Raw genomic sequence first — 22,593 nt, 5'->3', positions numbered from 1 at the left:
TCGCTCGGCTCGATGAAAGAGGCACAAAGTCGTTCGGGCTTCCGTTCTTATACCGAGCAGACGGTCAGCAAAGGTAGCATAGCAGATCCATTCAGCCCCGCCGTCGTGGCCTCCAACATCACGTTTCGCGGACTCCGACTTACATGATGCCGGCCGCCAAGAGAGGGGCACGGAGGGGCAACTGGCCGGTGAGGTCGTGTAAACGGAGCGTGTTGCCGACAGGGGGCGGAATACTCGTCGAGTTTCCCGCCGCCTTCTCCGCACTCCCAGTTTCCAACCAACCATCCCCCCGAGTCATTCGGATCCGCTGGTCAAACGGCCTGAGCACTGCATCTCGGGGGGAGGGCCTGGCAAATGATCGGAAGGAATACCTGCAACTGCTGCCAAGGAGGCACCCCGCTGCTATGCCGTGTGGTCACTGGCTCATGAGAATTTTTGCAACCCTTGCCGGCGTATTTCTCGGAAGATGAGTCCCTCACCTCACCCCAGGTAACGAATATGAACGGCTTCATGGCCGTGTGTGTGGCATGTGAGAGCGCAAGATCGAATAAGTCCACTATGTAGTACCCAAGAGCTCAGTCTCCGCCGACGGGCCAAGAGTCCAGAATCTGCTCCCCAACTTCACCACACAATCCACCCCCTCATCGGAACCCCTCCATCGTCCACAGTGACTCCATCTCATCTCCATCCCCGCGCCGGATACTTCCGACGTCCTTTTCCTCCATTGGCTCCGCAAACTCAACCAGAAATCGGAGCATCCAACGGTCTAGGACGAAGCTCGTGTCGATGCTGGTCCGCGCCGTCTCGTGGAATGCTCGCAGGCGGCTGATGGCGTGGTCTGTCGTTGGCCAGTAGCATCGTAGTTGCAAAATGAGCTCAAAATTTCTCTCTAAACGCTGGCGAGCCACGCTTATGTCTGCCTCGTTGCCGCTAAACAACAGGGTGTGGATCTGAACCGTGGATGCGATGACCAGTACATGCGCCGTCATGGTATATCTAACGTCAGCGCCGGCTGTTGTTTGCGCGCGATACACCATGTCGCACAGCCGGGCGGCATGGTCTTTGCATTTGTTTGCATACGAGTCTCGGCGCGCGACGGACGCGGATGCCGTAGGGTTGATGGCCGTTGTAGCAGCTGCGCCGTACAGAAATTGATAGTAAAGCAGCTGCCCAAAGTGATAGTATCCCAAGTACACCGCAGCAAAGGTCCGGCCGAGACCTCGTGCCGCGAACCAGGCAAAGTTCTCGGGTGTATCTCTCATATTGTCCGGGAGATCTGCAAGCCAGGCTTCCATACGAGAGCTCAAGGTCTCCACGCCCTGCTCCAGAGAGTCCCAGTTAGGGTTCTCGGCCACGCAACGCTGGTTAAAGTCATTAATGTCGAGCAAGATCCTATTCAGCCTCACCATCTGCGAGAGATGCTGCGAGCTCTGGTTCGACAAGGGTGCTGCAGGAACGCTGCGGCTCATCGATAGGAACGGCAGATCGTCCATCGGCAGGGGAATGTCGGATCTCGCCGGTAGCAACTTTGGCAGCTTGACTGCGGTGGATGACCACACGTCAATCATGCAGAGTGACCACCAAACTGGGGACCTGTCAGTTGGGCTTCTTGTGCCTTGCAGATGAACTTGGCATCGGAGGATTGTCTTACCCCTTATATTGATCTCGCGTTCCAAGAGGCTGGTTGCTGGTCGGTTGGGGAGGTCCAGTAGCTGTGCCATGCGACATGCTACGCCATAGTAGATGTTTTCCGTTTCCCCATCCCCATCGGCTGTTGCCGCGGCTCCTACCAGCACACAAAGTTGGATGGTTGTTAACGACACATCGCGAAGGTTGGTCAGCTTCTCAGCAGCTGTCAGATATACACGACCTCTGTCCCGCGGGTCAATGTCCGCGAAGGAGGGGTCGGTCGAGAATCTGGATTGTTATCAGATCTCTGCCCGTCTTCATTATCAATGAGTCTTGGCAACGCATGGGGGACGCACCTGGCAGACAAGGCACAGATGCCGTAAAGGAGTCCGTGAGGCACCCGGTCGGCGAGAGCATCCTCAATAAAGCTTGGCCGGTGAAAGAGGGAGTGGAACTGGTCATGGATGTAGTCAAAGTAGAGTATCACCAGATCCAGCCGGACAGGCAGACTAGGCAGAGTGGCATGCGGCGTGGTCTCACATCGGGAGCACCAGCCACTGGCATGGGATCCGGGTGACGGACTTGTCTGTCCTTGGTGTTGGTGCTGCCGTTCCTGTTCTTCCTGATTTTTCTTGCGCTCATTCTCTCTTTGCTCGTAGTACCCGCCTTGAGGTGGTTTCTGGACGCATTTGATTCCCCTTTCGTGGCAGTGAATGCAGTCTTCGAGGCCCTCCCTGGAGTGGCATTTGCGCCGCCGGGCTCTGCAGGATCATGTCAGGCAACTCTTTAATTACAGCGCAGGGACGTCGTCCTTTGAAGACGATGGGGCAACCGAATATGTACCGACATGCAGCACAAGCCGAAGGTTTCCGCATGCCGCGGAGGTTACCTCGGAGCAAAGGCCGCTGTGCTCGTCAAGCGGCGCGCAACGAGTGTTGGACAGATACAGACGGGGCGTTTGGTATTGACGGCAGTGAGAAAATGGCACCAAAAAACCACTGTCCCAGGGCTGCTCTATTTCACCACGCGTTGGTTACCCGGCCGAGTTCGAGTGACCAGGGCCCTCCCTGTCGGTAATCTACGCTCGATTGGGGCTAGCGGCGGAATACTGACGGTTTTCTCCCTCAACCCCGGCTCAGAACATTGAGTCGTGTCACCCACAATCGTCTGACGAATGATGGCACCTGGTTGCTTCCCCAAAAGTCTCGACCGACCATCGTCTCCAATCCGGAGAATTCCCCATGGGACCCTCCCATCAGCACCTCGATGTGCGGCTTTCGTCCTCAAAACGTGCGATGCCAACGCTGCCCCCATCATGGGTTCGTCTGGGTTCGTCTGGGTTCTCCGCACATCCTCGGCAATACCAGGAGATTGGATTGGGCTCTGGCCTGTTCAGATGGCAGCTGCTGTGTTGCGTTGCAGGGTGTGAACAGCCCCCGCGTTCTTGTCTATAAATGCGACGTCGCGCCCTCTCCAACTATTGTCACGATGTGGGAATAACCTCATTCTCGACGGCCCGGTTTCTTCGGCGATTCCTTACAATCTGATTCGACATGTCGCAAGACAAGGCCATTGGCGCCGATGCGGTGCCAGCCGCCAGCCACCACAATGATCATAACCAAGGCGAAGCCATCACGGCGATGCAGATCGAGCGTGGGATGAGCGTTCGAGACTCTCTTAGATTCTGGCCCAAGGCCGTGATGTTCTCGTTCATCATCTCTCTGGCCATCATCATGGAGGTACGCTGTCTCCCGTCCTGGAATACTCAGTCATAGAGAGGTACTAACAACACGCAAAGGGTTACGACACTAACTTGATGAGCAATTTTTACGTCTTTCCGGCTTTTGCGAACCGTTATGGAGACGAGATCAATTCCGAGGGTGAAATGATCGTCTCGTCCCGGTGGCAAACAATCATCAACAACGGTGTCCAAGTCGGCTCCATCCTTGGCCTCATCCTCAATGGCTTCATCACCGAGTGGCTTGGATACAAGAAGACCATGATCGTCTCTATGGTTGCGATGATTGGTGCCGTCTTCATTCCATTCTTCTCTAATGGTCTCCCGATGTTTCTTGCTGGTGCTCTTATTCAGGGTATACCATGGGGCATCTTCCAGACCTTGGCTGTCACCTATGCTGCCGATATCTGCCCTATGGCACTCAGAGGCTACATGACGTCCTGGGTGTAAGTCTTTTTTCCCATCACAGATGACGCGCATGTTAACTAATGGGCGCAGTAACATGTGCTGGGTCATCGGAGGACTCATCAGCAGCGGCATGCTTCGTGGTCTGTTGCAGATTGATAATCAGTGGGGTTATCGCATTCGTAAGTGGTAAAAGAACTGACAATCGACCGCTTCGCTGACTTTCATACAGCCTTTGCGATTCAATGGGTATGGCCTATCCCCATCATCATCGGCACCTTGTTCGCTCCGGAGAGCCCTTGGTGGCTCGTTCGCCAGAACCGCATGGAGGAGGCAAGAGAAGCGGTCCGCAGCTTGACATCTCCTCACAGTGGCGTCCACTTTGATCTCGATGCCCACATGGAGATGATGCGACTTACCAACCAGTTTGAGATTGAGGTCAGCTCCGGAACTCACTACTGGGACTGCTTCCGTGGCATCGACCTCCGCCGCACCGAGATTGCGTGCATGGTCTGGCTAACCCAGTCCTTCTGCGGAGTCCCTTTCATGGGATATGGTGTGCAGTTCATGACGAGCGCCGGTCTCAGCAAAGAAAGCGGATTCTCAATGGGCTTGGTGCAGAACTGCATCGGTCTCATCGGATGCATCATCGCATGGTACATCATGACCCACATCGGCAGACGCACCCTTTACTTGGCGGGCTTGTCGTCCATGGTTATCATTCTCATTGTCATCGGAGGACTCGGCATCGGCGCCGAATCGAACGCAAAGTCTTGGGGTGTAGGAGCTCTCATCGTCGTGATGCTCTTCCTCTTCCAGCTCAGCGTCGGTCCATCTTGCTACACCCTCGTGGCTGAGATGCCATCCACTCGGCTGCGTGTCAAGACTGTCGCACTCGCCCGTGCCTTCTACAACTCGGGTGGCTTCATCGTCAACGCCATTCAGCCTAAGATTATCGGAACAAACGACTGGAATTGGGGCGCCAAGGGTGGTTTCTTTTGGGCTGGTATTGCGGCCCTGTTCCTCGCGTGGACGTTCTTCAGACTGCCGGAGCCGTTTGGTCTCACGTACTCGGAGATTGACTTGCTTTTCGAGCATCGGGTAAGCGCTCGTCACTTCTCGCAAGAGGCAGCCGATGCTTTAAGACCGCAGTTGGAGGAGGTTGCCAACCGTCAAGAGAAGATTGCTGCCGTGGTTAGCCACCACGAGCACGAAGTTTAGGCACCGTGTTGTGTGTAAGCCCGGACCTCATGCCCGCAATGCCACTACCATTTGCAGAGCCGAGTGCTATATATTACATGTCTATCTACAATCTTTAACGAGTCTCCTCGGCATATTTTGAAAAATGTTCCGCAAAGGTACAGGTTGACTCATGTGCCGATGCCGAAAGTGGTTAACCGGAGCGCTCCCCAACATCGTGTCATTGCATGACGGCTGAATGGGTGGATGGCTGAACTGATGGTACCACTGATTTTGCCATTGATCCGTGCCGAAAATGATGTATTGCATTGGTCTCCGCAGGAAATTCCGGCCGCATAGGCCAAAGAATTATCCCAAAAACACTAGGTTGGTCAAAGAGAACAGACAACATGAACGCCCAAGCTCTTGGGATGTAAATGCAAGAGTCGTCCGACCTCACTTTTTTCCTAACTAGGATCGCGGCAACGAGTTTAATCCCTCGTAATTCCTGCACCAGTAAGGTTAAAAGCCGACAGGAATCTTTGTGCAAGTTGTTTTCTCGTTGAATTTGGTGGATTCTCACTCGAGTTCTTCTCAATATTCCTGCCGCCATTATGATCGCCAACTATTTCACGTTGTATGCGATCTCAGCATCTGCAATTATCTCTGTCGGAAGCGCCCTTACTCAGGTCGAGAATGTTGTCAATGTCCCTGAAGGATGGGTTTCCCAGGGTAGACCCGAACAATCGGATAGGATCACCCTTTCCGTTGCCCTTAAGCAGCCCAAGCTCGACGAATTGAAATCTCGCCTCAAGGCTATCAGCAACCCAACTAGCAAGGACTACGCAAAACGTCTCTCTCAAGAATCCGTAGAGAATTACCGTGCCGCCAGCCGAGAGGATGTGGATGCCGTACGTTCGTGGCTTACGGCTCAGAATATCGTCGACTTAGAAGTATCCCGGAGTTGGATCAATTTCAATACGACGGTTGCAAACGGCGAGAAGCTTCTTAATACGGAGTTCAACCAATACAGCTTCAATGGCGGGGCTCCAGTTATTAGAGCTCTCTCTTACTCAGTTCCAGAGAACATCTCCTCGGCCATCGACTTTGTTCACCCTGTTACCAACTTCATGTCCACCTCCCGCCAGCCACTGCGGCTGGATCCGCTCGCCGACAAACCAAAAATGCCTCCCGGTAAATCAAAGAGCCCCTGCAACGACGGCACTGACCCGATCTGTATCAAATTCCTTTACAAGATCAATTATACAGCCCCCATCGGGAATTCGCCTGTCAAGTTCGGCATTGCGGGTTTCCTAGAGGAGTACATCAACAAAGAAGACACCACGACGTTTATAAAGCGTTTCGCACCCGAGATTCTGGAGACGGGCTACGAATTCAGCGTCGAGCTCATCAACGGCGGCGAGAACCGGCAAAGCGCGAATGTCGCCGGCTCGGAAGCTGCACTTGATGTCCAATACGCAATGGCTTTGGGTTATCCTGCCAATGTTGTGTACTATTCCACAGGAGGCCGCGGAACAAAATTAGACAAGGATGGAAAGCCGGATGACTCTCAAAAGTCAGACAACGAGCCTTACCTAGAGTTTCTGGAGTATCTTCTCGCCCGACCAGACGACACCTTGCCCCATGTCATATCAATATCTTACGCCGATGATGAGCTGAGTGTCCCACAGCCGTACGCCATCAGGACGTGCGACATGTTCGCTTCTCTCGCAGCGCGAGGCGTATCTGTCCTTGCCGCTAGCGGAGATGGCGGTGCACGGGGTACGGGAGGCCTCAAGTGCTACAGCAACGACGGCAAGATGACCGAGATGACTTTGCCAACCTTTCCAGCTTCGTGTCCGTACGTTACTGCGATCGGGGCTACGACAAACTCTGGGCCGCCCGTCAATGGAGCTAAGTTCAGTACTGGTGGCTTCAGCAACTATTTTGAAAGGCCGGAATGGCAAGATGGTGTGGTGAAGAAGTACACCAAGGCCCTCAATGGCACTCTCGACGGTCGTTACAATACCTCCGGTCGTGCTTTCCCCGACATCAGCGCCATCGGTTCCGGTTTTGTCATTCAACGAGCCGGCAAAGAGAGCAACGTTCTTGGAACCAGTGCCAGTTGTCCTGTCGTTGCAGCCATGATAGCTCTGGTCAATGACGGACGTCTACGAGCGGGAAAAGGCTCAGTTGGCTGGTTGAATCCAATACTCTACTCTAAAAAGATGCGTGCCGTACTCCAAGATGTTGTTGAGGGAGAAAGCCAGTCTTGCGCTTGGAACGGAGACGCGCCTGGAGGGTGGCCTGCGAAGCCGGGTTTCGATACCATCACCGGGCTTGGTGTGCCCAACGATTTTGAGAAGTTCTTCAAAGTGTTTATGGACTTGGACTAATTCCAATTCTGGTAATGGGCTAGTCCAGAGACACTGCACACTCATAGGCTGGCTATTTCTAGCTTGTTATTCAATAATCGAGATTATTTTTATGAGATCGCCTAATTTTCCTGTGTCTGCGCGGCTATATTTCCTGTACACTTGACTATTACTATCGAAAGCGATAGTAGCGACAGCGACGAGGAGGACAAGGACGAGGACGACGATAACGACGATAACAATAGAAGCGACGAGGACGACGATATCGACGGTGGTGGAGTAATTAGAGTATAGCCACAGAAAAGTAGTCGCTCTACCACAGGAAAAATAGGCGGTCTCATTTTTATTGCCTGAGCCTATTATGAACCAGGAGAAACCTCTATGCGGTCAGAGACGTGATGCAATGGGTTTCGCTCTTACTCGATTACTTTACGGAGCCAGGCTGATGCATCCGTCGGCGCTGTCCTCGAGGAAGATACCGCTAAAGATGACTCCCTCGTTAATGCCGGAGGGCTGGAAGCCGTTCTTGGTGATGTCCCCGGTGCCTCCCACGGGCTTCTTGAGAAGACCAAAGTGGTACTGGCCCTGTCCACTAACGTCGTTCTTGACTGCATCACCCTGGGCCTTGAGGGGATCCTTGCCAGTCGAGTAGAAGACCTTGCTCGTGCTATCCTTATGTTAGTGATGTGACTGTCGAAAGCATGTGGCAGTACTCACTTGGCCCCAAAATCCAATGTAACGGCAAAGTTGTGCGTCACACCCTCAGTGAAGGGGGTGCTGAACAAGACAGGAGGCGAAGGTTTCGTGTTGACATTGCCGAAGAGTTGGAGCGTGTCCGGGTTGGCGTTACTTCCGCCGAGAATAGTGCCAGTCTTGAGAACCATCTGGTTCGTGCTGAAGTCGTTACTCTCTAGGAAAGCCATCTGGTACTCGTGGGAGACATTGAGGGGCCGTTGAGCATCTTTTGCGATGCTGAAGTGGAGGGTCTTCACGCCTGTGGTAGACGGGTCCGTGCCGGAGTTGCTGGACGGGATGAGTTCGGCGCGGCGGAAACCGGTCTGGTTGTTAAAGATCGACTTGTCACTAAGGCCTGTTAGTCCAACTGCAGTTTGGAGTATCACAGCCGATTGACAGTACCTGATGGTGACTTCGACGGGCACGCTCTTCGTGCCGTCAAAAGGAGAGCCGGCCTGCTTGGGCAGTTGGAGAACTTGGCTGAAGGCTAAGCCCTTGCCAAAGACGTTTTGAGGATTGAAGAAGTTGTTCTTGGCATCGAGAGACTTGAGTGCGGTCCCGGACGGGATGCGTCCATCGAATTGGATCTTGCACTTTTGGGCAGCTGCTGTCGAAGCAAGCCAGAGAAGAGTGAATGACTGAATGCACACCATGATGAAGTTGGACCTGCCGGATGGGACAATGAGTGAAAGTGGTGCGAAGTTAGAAAAGAAAGACGCTCAGGTGAGATATTGGACAAGAATTGATAGGATGGGAGAAGAGGTAACAGTTGACAGGGTCGGAAGCATCGTGGCATTTGTAGACATCCTGATTATTGGGTTGACAGCAAACCCTGGCCGGCGAGTTCATATGATGCACCGATTAATGTCGAATCATGCGCTCTTGGCACTTGTTTGGTATGGTTCATCGAGTGTGACTTTCGGAACCAGACGAATAGGGCGCTGCAAGGTAGCATTGGACCGGCGAAAAAAAGGATACGGAGACTAAAATGAGCGGCGAGCTGAGGAAGGTTTTCTCCATGTCGGGGTTTCGTGGGGTGAGGAAACCGGAGATGCGGTTGACACGAGTCCGGCTAGCCAACCGGCGGTGGCAGAGGAAGACCGTCAGAACTGTCACAAGGGAGTGGAGGCAAGACGATCAAACAGCATCGTCTCAGGGACCGAACTGTGGTCTCGCCCGAAGATGCCGCGAAGCACGGAAAGATCAGATGGACCATGCCGACGGGCGGGTGCAAGTGATGCCACGTTGGGACCAGCTGGGAATCCTTGCAGCGGCGGTTGTTTGCCTGTTATGCAGCCGTCTCGAGTGGTAACTTGTATCGTGTGTTCAGCCCAGCTTGAGATTGAGGCTCTGGACCTGACTCATTTTCCCGGAATTAGCTTCTAGAAGGTGCGTGGAGACTGGAAATATCCCGATGCCAAGCCGTCGGGTCTGTTGCGATAATAATCTGCTGCGTACGGAGGCATCCAATGCGCTTCGTCAATGACAGCAGCATCGCGTCTCTGGATGGTGATTGTCTTTCTCATGAGGAGTGTCGGACCCGCCCGCCCAAAGCAAGACTGATGGTATGGCGAAGTTGACAGCCACCTGTTGATAACTCAATCGTCCTCGCCATTTTCCCATCCTCTTCTCACGACCTCGTTCTGTGGCACCTGTCATCGGGAGAGGTCAAGTATGAGTGCAAAGACCCAAGTCCCGCCCGGTGCTCCCCATTAGCTTGGCATGGCATTGAGAAGACTCTCTTTGAGCACTGGACAGGTGTTGTTTGCCCCGCAAGAAGATATGGAGACGTGAGCGAGAAACATTCATATCTTGGCTTGGTCGGGAGTCTCAAACCGAGGTGCCCAGGTACCTTGAGTATGAGTACGGGAAGCAGTATGTGTTTTGAAAGAGCCCGCCTACCTTAAGGTCTTGTTTGTGATGCATCCCCACTTTCCGTGTTTCTTTATCGGGCTCTTATCGTTGCCTATCTTATCGATAGTCGATGGAGCTTCGGTGATCTCACTTAGCGATCTGCGCTAAGCAGTTGGCGTCTGTCCGGCCGCCGTTCGTTCGTTCAGTGAACCGAATCACTGAAATGGAAAGTGGAGAGGTCCCTTCGGCCAGTCGCGGTTGCAAAACAACATCCGATTCAGCAAGATCCTCGAACAAACGTGAACGTACCTTCCAACCTTCCGTCAATAACGCCAAATCACCAACCAGTCTCGCGCCTCCGTCTTTTGTGTGTCCTTTTTCGCCATCGAATTTACATGATTCCCCTCCTTTCGAGATCCGGAATTGGGCAACACGCTACCTGGAGCTTACCCCGTTAAGCTTTAAAGCTTTGGTCTTCCCGAGCCCGTTCTGAGACGCGTCTGTTCATTCGAGGTCAAGCTTGGGCCTGGAACTTCCCTTTCGCCTCACCATACCACCACCTCTCTCACCTACCTCTCGCCTCCAACACCTCTCCAAACCCGCGATACCCGCCTCTTGACGGACTGCATTTCAACCTGCACTTCGAACCGGTAGCGACATCAATCGACCTAGGAGCCTCGCGACCGATTTCAACCCGTCGCGAAATTCATCCACTAGCTCCTCGTCGCGAACCCCGGTCAACTGTCAGTTCCCGCTCTGTCCACCGCGTCGGTACCGCAACCATCCACAATTCTTCCGCAGTCGCGTCGCAAAACGCTCGTTCAAGGCAGCTACGAAGTCTTTTCTTCTCGGTCGGCTTTCTTCAGACTACACAGATATTCCTCACAAGACACCTGCTTGTTCTGCGAGTAGCTGCCCCAGTCGCTCATTGCCAAAACCGCCCACGATCCGAGCCGAAGCCGTCAGCGAGCCTCCTCGACAACCACTGCGAACCAGTCCAATGGGCCGACTTTGAGGACGTATCGACATGCCTACCACTCAGGTAACCCCCGCGGAAGATGTGCTTCTGCAGGGTATTGCCGACGCTCTCTTCAAAGCTCGCAAAGTCGTGGTCATTACCGGTGCCGGCATTAGTACCAATTCTGGCATACCTGTGAGCAACCGCAACTGCCACAGTTCCTCGATTTTTCTAACAATATTCTAGGATTTTCGAAGCGAAAATGGACTGTACTCTCTAATTCAAGCTCAATTCGACGCCGCAAGCAGAGAAAATGTTCCAGGAGGCAGGCGTCTGTCATCATCTTCTGCATCGTCATGCTCAGACACCACCCCGGCAGAACGACCCATTAAGCGACAGAAGATTTCCTCCGAGGACTCGGCAATATGTATACCGAAGGAAGACATGCAAACAGCCAACGCACAAGAGACTGTAGAATCCGACGATGAGAGGCTGTGTTCTGCAGGAGAGGGTGCAGTGAATCTGATGCCCAGCCCTCCCAGTACTAGGTCGAGGGCCAAGAAGGCATTGGAATTCACCAAATATACCGTCAGCCGCCAGAGCACACCCGCGAAGGCACAGGGCGAGCTTCGACGTTCCAGGAGAGCGCAATCATTACCCCCGAGCCCACCACGAGATGCGGCACCGCCGCGAAGCTTTCCTTCAGCAGCCGAACTTCGAGCGCAGAGCCCCATCCGCACCTCCTTGCGCGTCCGAGGGCGCTCCGCGAGCCCCGATCCCAGGCGGCGACCAAATGCGTACCAAACGAACTCCGCTGAACTGCGAAAGAGGTCCCTCCTAACCTCTTCGCTGAACTCGATGCAAGCGGCCGACATTGAGCCTCCAAGCTTCGCCTCAAGCCCGTTGAGACCACGCCAGACCTGGCCCAATGACGAGTCTGAGGAAACTCTTCCCCCGGCGGCTTCGTCATTCAGGGCTGACCTGATCGCCGCGCAACTCACCACACCTAGAACCACTAGATTTCGCTCCGATTTCAGCTCACCTCTCTCATCACCACCCCTAGGCTTCTCCTCGTCACCCCTTTCATCTCCCCCAACAATTCTATCCGACCCATTCCAGGAGGCTTCTTCGTCGACGAGCCGGCAATCTTCCAGTACAGCAAGCAGTACAGTGTCTTCAGAAATCGACGAAACACCTCCATCTTCCAACCCGGCCAAGACATTACCCAATATCAAAGGCAGGGACCTTTTCGACGCCTCCATCTGGGCTGACCCTCTACGAACTTCGGTGTTCTACACTTTTGCCACTACATTACGACAAAAGGTCAAGGATGTTCAGCCTACAGCGTCTCATCACTTCATCGGCCACCTGCGCAACCGTGGCAAGCTGGTCCGGTGCTACACGCAGAATATTGATCAGATCGAGGAGAAGGTGGGGCTTACGACCTCACTTCATGATGGGCCTGGCCACCGGGGTCGCTTTTCAAGGAAGTCGACGACACAAGTGCCGACTCCACCCACGCCACCCAGCCACGACGAGATTTCAAAGGACGCTGGAAATTCCCGGGAAGCAAATAATGAGCCAACTCATTCACAGACGAGTGAAGACGGGGAGGGGATTGAGCAAGTGTTGGCTCGTGGCCTGACTGAGCAACAACCTCCACGACAGGAAAAAAAGTCCAGTGGCGTTGAATGTGTGTTCCTCCATGGATCTCTCGAGTCTCTGCGATGCTTTCTTTGCGGCAAAATCTGTGACTGGGACGACGAAGGACGGGCGCACGAAACCCTCTCTGGCCGTCAACCCGAATGTCCTTACTGTGTGGGTGCCACCGCGGCGAGGCAGGAGAGGGGCAAGAGAGCACTAGGTGTGGGCAAGCTGAGACCAGACATTGTCCTCTACGGCGAAGAGCATCCCAATGCCCACCTGATATCCCCAATTGTCACACATGACCTTGGACTCTGTCCTGATCTTCTTCTCATCCTTGGCACCTCGCTGAAGGTGCACGGGCTGAAGGTCCTGGTCAGAGAGTTTGCCAAGACCATTCACAATAGAGGCGGAAAGGTTGTTTTTGTCAACTTTACAAAGCCTCCTGAAAGTTCATGGGGGGATATCATCGACTATTGGGTGCAGTGGGATTGCGACGCTTGGGTGTCCAACCTGAAGGAAAGAATTCCATTGATGTGGCTTCCCCCAGGAACGAAGCTGCCAAAGAAAAAGAAGGAAGTCAACGATAAGGCCAAGAAGCGCCAGAACAATGCAGACGGGAAGACAGACGGGAAGAAAAACCCGGATACGGCTGGGCCATGCGGCGAGGTTCCAGTACTTACAACGGAGGCGGCCGTCAAGGCAGAGATGCCAGAAATACCGAAAAGGACCATCGAGACGACAGATCCAGCCGAAAAGCATCAGCCGCAAATCCAAGAGCAGGAAACACAGACCACGGAGATCCAGGGGCTCGCGGAAAGTCGAGGACCTGCAAACAGCTCAGTTAAGGTCGAGTCGACGCAGGACGAACAACCGCAGCAGAAGAAGGCTTCCCAAGATACCCCACCAAAGTCATCGCCTCAACGCCCGATGGCAGTGCGAGATGACAAAACCAGCGCGGCCTACCTCACCTGGAAGATAAGGATGGAGCTTCGCCGCATTTCTGGCACCGAAACCCCGCCCTCAACCTGCTCTGCACCTTCAAAAGTCAGCAAGCCAAGAACGAAGCGGTCCAGGAAGTCCGCACCAGCCGCGCGACCCGAGCCCTCGCAACCTAACATCAATCCTGATGATGCGCAAGGCTCTCAGGAGGTGCCGGTCGGAACATTGGAGGACGCCCACAATTCGATCGCAACGAGTGGTTTGCCACGGAGCGACCTGGTCGTCGAGGATGTTGTCATGTCGGGAGTGGAGGTAAACTCCATGGTCGCGGCCGTCAAGCTGAATCCTAGAAAGAGGAAGCGGAAGACGATCGACGGCGTAGAGGTCTCCTTCACGGGCACACCCCGCTCAACATCAGCCAGGGCTCTCCCACGACCGACTCCGAAAGTCAAAGTTTCGCGAAGCAAGGACAAGCCGTTGGTAGTGTCGCCCAAGATTCTCTCCGACATTCAACGTGTGTCGACGGAGGATTCGGTGAAGCTTCCGCCTCTTCGCATGAGCCAAATGCCGGAGGCGACACCATCGAAGCCGCCCGCGATGGAACCTGTACATTCTCCCCCCGGACCTCTCACAGACATCTCGCCTAACTCGCAGAGTCGCGTGGTTCACAGAAGACGGACGATCTCGGATCCATTCTATTTGAGCGACGTTCTTATCAATCAGCTGGTGCGGGCGCCTGGATGGACTGTCCCGCAGTGCATACAGATCGAGGCCCAGTCCCAGAAGGAGGCAGAAGCCGCCATGGTGTTGGAGGGACTGAAGAACTCGAGTGGCCCAGCATTCGTTGTGAGGGATCATTGATATTGAAAGATGCTTAGCAAAGGCATCTCTTGCATGGATAGGAAAGCGTTGAATTATACCCCCATAGATAAATATCATTGCGCTCAGAGGCGCATCTCATGATAATGACGATCTTTTTTTTATTGCCTGCAACTGCTTCCTCCATGATCATGCCCGCCCCCACGATGCGTTCTAAGGTGACCAAATTGTGTAACACCTAACGAGCCACTCACATCAACCGGAACGCACCCCGAAAACGTCTCCTAGGAACGAGCATCTACGAAACCGAACCCGATCATGTGTATGTAGCTGTGACAGGGACATGCACAGTGCTCGAGCCGGTCCATGCCGAGTCAGGTGGGCGCCGAGCTCTGACGTTGCTCTATTCAAGTCTGCGCACCCCTGGATGGGCCGTGGAAAGGGTCCAGTCTCGCAGGCTGGATTCCCGCTGAATGTCAACAGGGTTTGATAGGTCTTCGATTCTGGGGGTGGGTGAAGGAAGGGGGGGGGAAGCACTTCAGCTCAGCCATGTGTCTGAGTGTCGGCTTCAGCTCGAGGCAAGTTTTGTCACTTTGATGTACTCTTGCCTCCGCGAGGGTGAGGGGCAACCAACCTCCTGACGAGGTGCGCGCTAGACGAGTTCCAGCTCGTCTTCCAGCAACCTAGGCGTCGATAATTTGCACGACGAATTGCCGCTGGCACCTTTCGCCACGTGTGGGCATCCAACCAAGCGCGGTGATCCAGAAACTCGGAAGGCCCTAAGTTGTCCCAAGAATTGTCTGGATCCTTGGCTCGTTAACCACCTCCAAAGATCCGCGTCTATGGGCACATCTGGCCAGGCTGTTGACATATTCAGGGTCCAGATTGGCAGTCATGAATTCCTAAGGGCATTGCCTGGGCAACAGCAGAGATTTATCACGAGGCCTCATTGGATTCCGAAGACCACAGCGTACATGAAATGCAATGAAATATTCTCCGAGACGAGATCCATTGTCCGTGGGATCGGAGATGCGGCTGAAACTTGGCGTGGAAGCCTTGGATTTGCCTTCGTGGTGAGACGAACTCGTGGGCCGAGGGTGCAGTAGCTTCGAGGCATGGTTACAGGATGCGTTCCCAGCACGCTATCGTCTGTGAGGGGGCACTACTTTCCTTGACCAGGAGACGGCCACGATGATAGTGGCGACGCCGCATCAGCTAGGAATTGAGGTATAACTTGGAATGCTTGCTCGAGGCTTTGATTGAACATCCGCCACGATCATGTCTGTGGCAGAAAAATCATCGATCGAGATGCCGAGGCTTGCATGAGAACATGGCAAGATCCGCATACGAAGACACCTACACCACCATGCTCAGCTCGCGACGACGATTTGCGATTCGCCAATGCAAGAGGAGAGCCATAGACGCCCCCTCACACTGGGCTCAGCTGCAGTATTACTGATAAGCGTTTCGAAGGACAAACGGAAGAAACGTCACTGGAGGGCGCAAAACCTGGGGAAAGACGTAGTCTAGACCGTAGCGTTAGAGGTGGCATGGACAGAAATCCGTGGTGAAGTTTTTTGATCTCGATATAAGCTTACTCGGTTAGAGATCGGCAGACATGGCTGGATGTGAAGCAATCGAGGAGTCCAGCACGAGGCGTTACGGCGGCCATGCGGGCGAAGGGGAGAGATGGCTTGTGTTTGAAGAGAGCGTTTACACCCGGAAGCGTTGGCTCTGGGCAGTGCGGGGCGCCCTTGGTTTCTTGACTGCCGTTTTCCCGCGTGACCAGCCAAGATAACCAGGCTAGCACAAACAGGCTACAGCTTGCGAGAAAGGGGAGTCTCGTTTGGAGATTCTGTTGTTGTTTCGGTCCCGTCGCCGTGGTGTTGTTGGCGTTTGGTGGTCCCGACGGTTGTTAGCTCCAACGTGGCGTGGGAGATGACGATCCGGGGTGCCTTCTTCCCTTAGGGATACAGGGCCAGGGCCATGCAGCACAGGCCACTCCATGCTCGTTGCGCATCTCTCAGTTGATTGGCGCAGGGGGTGTTGCAGTGCGTGAACCTGGGGAAGTTGCCACCGTAGGGCACCCTTGAGCCAACACCCCCGTCGCGACTTCCATGCATTTCGTCCAAGTTCAATTTTTTAGGTTCCCCCTTGGCACCTGCGACTTCCGCGAGCGCCGGCAGGCAGAGGGCAGGCACCACCCTCAGAACCCAACCTAGGTATTGAAGGAAGCAGCAATCGGCTCCTTCCTTCACCGAGAGTTCCACCCTTACCTTCGTTGCCTTAGGTAAGGTCCTGAAAGTGAGGTGGAAGGAAGGACTTGGCTGCTTCCATCTGAGCAAGGAAGGGACGATCTTGATCGACACCTGCCTTGTGGGAGAGATTCAATCCCCTCCCCTTACGGCCACGGACCAAGCGTTCGTTCTTCCTGGTAATCCGACACCTTATTCAGACTGCTTGACTTCTTCTCTCCCGGCTTCGTTCAATCTTCATCCACCTACTTTAGGTACACGAGTTTGAGCCGTTTCTCCTCCCACTTTGCGGCTTCCCAAATCATTTTTCAACCCGGCGCTTGTCGGGAAAATTTCCCCGCTCAAAGTCGCCCTTGAGACCGGCCCTTACTCGTTCTTCGTCTTACGATGCGATCACCCGACTAAGACGCCCTCTAAGCTCTATTCCCCTTTCAGAACATGGCCTCTCTCTTTCGGGCAGTCCACCGCTGATTCAGACATACAGCCGGCCACCCGCAACCCACCCTCCATGTCCATAGTCGCGCGCCACCTATCAATGGTGTTGCTGGAGGACACCCTCTTAGTCAAAGCTTTCTGCCTTTTTTTTTCCATCAAAATCAAGAAACACGACCAGGAGCAGCCAAACGTCTCCTCTTGCAAAGTGGCTGTGGGAGAGGCTGCTGCCTTCCCAAGCCAGTTACCTCATCGACATGTTCAGAAGCCACTGCGGCGCGTGTTCAGACGAGTCTGGGGTCAGACACTGCGCCCCGGACTTGCGTTACAGAAGACAAGCTCATGGAAACAAAGAATTTCGTCTCCTCTCCCGTCACTCAACGGTCAGGGCTTGGATCTTGTATCTCGCAACCATCGACTACCGGTACTTGCGCCTCCCTATGTGCCTGATTTTGACAAAGAAACCCCGCGCGCCCACCAGATCTATCTTCCATAACAAGCCTCTTGCCCTGTGAATGGCCAATCAACACGCCTGTCTCGACAAATACACTCGGGATGGATTGAGCCATTGAAACGGCGCCTTCCGTCTGAATCTTCCTCTGTGCCATCGTGTCCCTGGCCTACTGTCGGAAACCAAACATACATCGTCGCCGTTGTATTGGTCGATCATGGCCCATATCCGGCCTTGGCTGGTATGCAGTAAGCCGCCTCAGACACGCAACTCCTGGCCACAACATGGCTTTTTAGTCCCTCTCACCGCATCTACTGCGGCGCACCCTCTCCGCCACAGAAATGCTTGTCCATCCGCCCGATGAAGCCTCCGTGGGGCGAGCATCTTCATCCCCGGACGTCTCCGCAAATTCAACAGAATTCGCCTTTGAATCTGTGCGGCCCCAGATGACCAGTGTGAGCAATAATCTGGCCGTGTTGATATGACGTTGTCTCCGATGTTCTCCCGGCCAGCCGGAGCGACGAAAAGAACCCCAAGAACATGGCGGACACAAAAAACAATAGTCGTCACAGTTCGTGACGCTCTCCTGAGTAGACGCTAACCAACACTTTGACTCAGGGCTGGTGCAGTTGGCTCTTAATCCGGGCCCGCGCGGAATAGCGTTTTGGCTTGCGAGTAGTCCATCTGCCACCCAAATTACCGAAACTCGCCGCCTGGACGCTTCAGGAGACACGTTTGGTTGATCGGATTCTATTGTTGTGCCGCGCTTCAGACAGAAAGCACGTCAAAGCTTAAGCAACCACACGGGACTCGCGTTCTCTTTCTTTGTCGCCCAGCGAGCAATCCTGATCGTCCACTTTGCTTTGCGCCGTCAAGTATCAGCAAAGTTACTGTGCTTACATGGCAGACACCTAATGCATGGAAAGACCGGGGCGGCGCGAGGAGGAACATCTGGCCTCCACGCCTGCCCAAGGTACGTGATGGATGCTTCTTGGAAGGGTACCTCGAAAGTACTTGCAGATTTGTGGATGTGCCGCCGTTCCATGTCATGGCCTCCGCCCGCGCAGGCGCCTCTAAAACTGCCTAGATTCGCCTTTTTTCTAAATGCGCCGAGTCCTCATATACCTTCATTTCTCTTTTTCTGTCCGTCGTTGGACCAGGCACATTACCGACTGCCATCTCTCATCTCGAATCGCCCGGCTGCCAGCTCAGCTTGCTGCTTACACGGCCTTCTTCTCCTGATTCGCCTGATTCGCCGCCTCGGAGCACACTTTGGCCCCCCCCTTCCAGCCTGCCGACAAGCCTCAATCTGCTGGTGCAGCGCTGCGTTTGCCGGCTCGGCAAATACCAACGCAGGAAAGATTCCTCTCTGCGCTGAGCTGAAAATTAAAGGGTGGGCACCTTTCCATGTATTGGATCCTAGGAGTTGGCGTGGACTGACAGGTTTTCATAGACCAGGCTGGACGGCAGCCAGTTCGCGGCGAGAAGCCGGGATATATAGCAATGGTCAATCCTAATCGCTGGTCGTGGTCGGGAGCACCGCGAAAAGCCCATGCCCGAGAGAATGCCGTTGCCAGCAATGAGCCTCTGATCCCACCCACCACCAATCCCGATTCGTGCGAGGGCAGTGTCCCAGCCGAGAAAAAGGTGCAGCCTGGCGCTGCGGGTGGTGTCTCATCGCGCCGGCTGTCTTACAATCGGTGGAGTTGGCGGCCAGATGCAGCCATATCGGTCACCTTGGAGGACCAGCAAGAGGACGACTCGGAAAATAGGGAGCAGGGAGAAGACCAGGGCCAAGCAACACAGTCAGGAGCATCGAATGGTCGTCGGTTGTCGAAAATCAACAAAACCCTGGATGCCGCCGCTCCCACCAAGCGACCACGACCGTTGTCTATGATAGCGCCTGCAAGCGCATCTTTCGGATCAGCGCCGTCTTATTCGCATTTTCAGCGCCAGCAACAGGCACAGCAACAGGAGACTGGAAACCTGCCATCGCCCTCTCAACCGAGCCCCCTGACTACCCAGCCCTCAGCCGGTGTTAAGGAAGCCCTCGGCCGGTTTCTCACTCGGAAGTTCAGCAAACGACAAATGAAGACACCGCGGCAACAACAGAGCGAAGCTGAGCCAGTACCCCCGCCATCCCAGCATCAGCAGCAGCAAACATCAGGACCCATGCAATCCTCAATGCGACGTGGTCCCCAACTCCACAATCCCCAGAACACCCTCCGTGGAGGATCCCCTGCCAACCCTGCCACCCATGCCCAGACCCAAGCCCAGGGTCGCATCGAAAACGGTCGCATGGCTGCACCGCTGCCAGGGCTTGATGAGCAGCCCGAGTTGCAGGAGCAACTGCCTCCTCCAACAGACAGTGACTCCCGTGCCGCGCCTGCTTCGGATGCAGCGACAAGTGTTGATCCCGGTGCTACGTCGTCACAAGCTCCCACGTCTTCGGCAGACGATACAGGGATACTGGGCCGCCTCATGCGCCGGCGATTGGCCCCTAAGGACAAGGACGTCGAAAACGATAATAAGAAGCGGTCGCTTTCCACGAGCGCCGACAATACCAGCCAGTCTGCCGGAGCCGATCACGAGAACAGCAACTCGTCTGATCCGTTGGCCAATGCCGATGAGACCACAGACCACGAAATGCAGGCACAGTCTATGCCATTATCCGCGTCCCACGCTTCGCAAAAGAAGCTAGGCGACACGACCAAGACACAGGAGGCCCAGACTGTCTCGGATGCCCGAAACCCATCGTCCTCCTCTGTCCCCCGTTTCCTACGACAGGTTGCGAAACCCCAGCAAGCGAAAGCCAGCCCGAACCAGGTTACTGGCGCCATCACCCCACACAAGCGCAACCCGCAGTCTCAGTCTTCCCAGGCTCAACACCAGCAGCACATGTCTTCCTCAACGCCGTCTGCGCAACCCAAGCTGCGCGCGAAGCCGAGTTTCGGCAAGCGTTTCTGGTCTAGATCTGGGGCCAATGACTTTGGCGACGACAACGCAGCCAACGCCGATGCCGAAACACCTGCTCCCGCCCCGGTGTCTCGGCCGGTGTATGTGCCAAAGCATGCGGCATCAGACTTTTCGCGCACAACGTACCCGCCGCGCCATCATCGTCACAGCTTCTCTCTCGGCAACGGCGAGAATGGCGTCCGCCCCCTGGCCACAATTACTGCCGAAGCCTCAGAGGACGAGCCTCAACGTCAGGTCGCACCGGAGCAGAGAAACCGTACACCGTCAGCCGAGAAGGCCGAGAAGCGCAGGTCACGAGAGCTATCGTCCTCTTCTAAGTTCGACGGACCGTCTCCTCAGGAACTGCACCGCCGACTTGAGATTGTAAAGAGCAGTGAGATTGAGGTTGTGACCACCAGAGAACCCACTGCCGTCGATCACCAGCCTCAACAGCATCAGCTGCCGCAAATCAACTCGAATGCCTCATCGGCAAATGGCAAGGGACCCGCGAAGGCGCAGCCTCCATCCCGTCCACGATCGTCTCAACGGCACAGCTTCAACCTGGTTGCGGATCCTTACGCAAGAGACCTGACGCCTCCCAAGTCTGCGTCGCCAGTGGAGATGGAGGCTCCTTTTGATCCGCCAAGTCACGCGCAGCAACAGACGGTAGAGCCGACATCGCAATACGTCCCGAAGCAGGCATCTCCACCACGACAGGTCACGCAGGACAAGTCTTCACATGGCCGGTCTCAACACTCCAAAGAGCAGGCCGAAGAGAAGCCTCGCAAGGAGATGACGGACTTCGAGCGATTCATAGCCGATGCTGAGGCCGCCGAGCGTGAACATCATGCACAGATGTGGCGCAACCTCGCCCGTCGCTCCGGTCATTACGGATACAGTGACAGTACCTACAACCCGTACACGGCATACAGGCCGGATCAGGTCTCAACCAATCCAAGCGCCGTAGCTAACACGCAAAAGAGCGGCAAGCGGGACAGTGCGTATTACTCGGTTGGAAAGCGGGCGAGTATGATGACCACGGCTGCCGAGGACGAGCGCAACTTCATGTACGGACAGCCACTAGGCGACAACAATGGCCTGAAGCACCAGGGAAGCATCTCCAAACGCATTGCCGATTACATCAAACCATCCAAGTCGGGCCAAGAGGCCGCTCCAGAGGACTGGATGGCGGGACGGGCAAACCGCAGAAGCGTGATTGCAGGCGTAGCAGAGGAGTGATGAGTGAAGAAATTTTCAACGACAGATTTATGTCGTGGTCAAAATGAGTTACGATAAACGATGATTTGGAAGGCGTTATGGAGACGAGGGCGATGATATCCAAGGCTACCTAGAAGAAGATGATGAGTAGAACATCTAGACAGACATACCTAACAAACAATTTTCTTTTTTCCACCTCATAATAATTCATGAAACTCTCTCTATGCCTTGGGCGCCACTCTAGCCCGTCGTTTTTGGCGTCATTGTCGCTTTCGTTGTCCTTGTCCTCGTCCTTCCTCGTCGTCCCTCGTCGTCCCTCTTCTTCCCCGCCCCCTTGCCCTATCACCCGTCTCTACCGTCCTTCTCTACAGTCCTTCTCTACCGTCCCTGTTCGTCCATATCTTCCTCGCCGTGTTTCCTGTCACAATCTTTTGTCATGCTTCGTTGGCGCCCTCTGCCGTCTTTTCCTCTCCTTCTCCATCGTCGTCGTTCTCCTCCTCTTCCTTCGTCCTTGTTCCTCATCCTCCTCGATTGTCGCCAATTTTGTCGTTGCACCTCATCGGTCCTTACTTACCTATTCTGGCTTTACAGCAGCTCTTATACACACTGCTAAATACTGCTAGCATGTGGAAGTTGCGATAGCCTCACCTTCCCCACGGAGCTCTCACCGAGGTCGGATAATGGCGGCTTAGTCATTCAACGTGCATCCATGGAAATCCGGAATCTGGAAAGGTGCGTTGGGGCAGGCACCTGTGGTAGCGTCACTCTAAGGTTCCTTCCAGGTAATAAAGATTGCTTAGGGGCCTTTTTGGCCTGATGTGGCCACTCACAGTGGCCCGTGGGGTAGGTGCGTGGACCCTGGCTCCCCATGAAGTGTACCTAGGCCTATTACAGAGGGTGGAAGGTACCGGAGCAGAAGGGCCTTCCCAATTCGCCATCGCGAAAAAGTACAGATAACCAGAAACCAGAAATCCTCTCGTTTCTCTACTCCATCACCAACCCCA

The 22,593-nt window shown here is 54.6% G+C and overlaps 6 protein-coding genes across 6 annotated transcripts; 4 read left to right on the top strand and 2 right to left on the bottom strand.

Moving 5' to 3' along the window:
• Window positions 1-641: 641 nt before the first annotated feature.
• On the bottom strand, window positions 642-2,504 carry CGGC5_v004711 (putative transcriptional regulatory protein; the record flags this gene model as incomplete). The annotated part of the gene is made up of 4 exons (XM_032022383.1): window positions 642-1,585; window positions 1,652-1,917; window positions 1,986-2,390; window positions 2,473-2,504. 4 exons carry the CDS (start codon window positions 2,502-2,504, stop codon window positions 642-644), a joined length of 1,647 nt encoding a protein of 548 aa, XP_031880705.1.
• A 678-nt stretch (window positions 2,505-3,182) lies between these two features.
• Window positions 3,183-4,993, top strand: CGGC5_v004710 (Maltose permease MAL31; the record flags this gene model as incomplete). The annotated part of the gene is made up of 4 exons (XM_032022384.1): window positions 3,183-3,368; window positions 3,428-3,813; window positions 3,866-3,954; window positions 4,005-4,993. 4 exons carry the CDS (start codon window positions 3,183-3,185, stop codon window positions 4,991-4,993), a joined length of 1,650 nt encoding a protein of 549 aa, XP_031880667.1.
• A 572-nt stretch (window positions 4,994-5,565) lies between these two features.
• On the top strand, window positions 5,566-7,347 carry sed2-1 (Tripeptidyl-peptidase sed2; the record flags this gene model as incomplete). The annotated part of the gene is made up of 1 exon (XM_032022386.1): window positions 5,566-7,347. One exon carries the CDS (start codon window positions 5,566-5,568, stop codon window positions 7,345-7,347), a length of 1,782 nt encoding a protein of 593 aa, XP_031880642.1.
• Window positions 7,348-7,755: 408 nt separating this feature from the next.
• On the bottom strand, window positions 7,756-8,714 carry CGGC5_v004708 (uncharacterized protein; the record flags this gene model as incomplete). The annotated part of the gene is made up of 3 exons (XM_032022387.1): window positions 7,756-7,993; window positions 8,044-8,409; window positions 8,464-8,714. The coding sequence occupies 3 exons, from the start codon at window positions 8,712-8,714 to the stop codon at window positions 7,756-7,758; spliced, it is 855 nt and encodes a 284-aa protein (XP_031880641.1).
• Window positions 8,715-10,942: 2,228 nt separating this feature from the next.
• Window positions 10,943-14,320, top strand: HST3 (NAD-dependent histone deacetylase HST3; the record flags this gene model as incomplete). The annotated part of the gene is made up of 2 exons (XM_032022388.1): window positions 10,943-11,068; window positions 11,120-14,320. The coding sequence occupies 2 exons, from the start codon at window positions 10,943-10,945 to the stop codon at window positions 14,318-14,320; spliced, it is 3,327 nt and encodes a 1,108-aa protein (XP_031880627.1).
• A 4,599-nt stretch (window positions 14,321-18,919) lies between these two features.
• On the top strand, window positions 18,920-21,610 carry CGGC5_v004706 (uncharacterized protein; the record flags this gene model as incomplete). Its single annotated transcript, XM_032022389.1, has 1 exon — window positions 18,920-21,610. One exon carries the CDS (start codon window positions 18,920-18,922, stop codon window positions 21,608-21,610), a length of 2,691 nt encoding a protein of 896 aa, XP_031880626.1.
• Between the last annotated feature and the right edge of the window lie 983 nt (window positions 21,611-22,593).

Source organism: Colletotrichum fructicola (assembly GCF_000319635.2).
Source record: "Colletotrichum fructicola Nara gc5 chromosome Unknown KSG_Nara_v1_contig02, whole genome shotgun sequence".
Classification (NCBI taxonomy): Eukaryota; Fungi; Ascomycota; class Sordariomycetes; order Glomerellales; family Glomerellaceae; genus Colletotrichum; species Colletotrichum fructicola.
The sequence above is the reverse complement of the archived record's forward strand: the minus strand, read 5'-3'. Positions and strand labels throughout refer to the sequence as shown.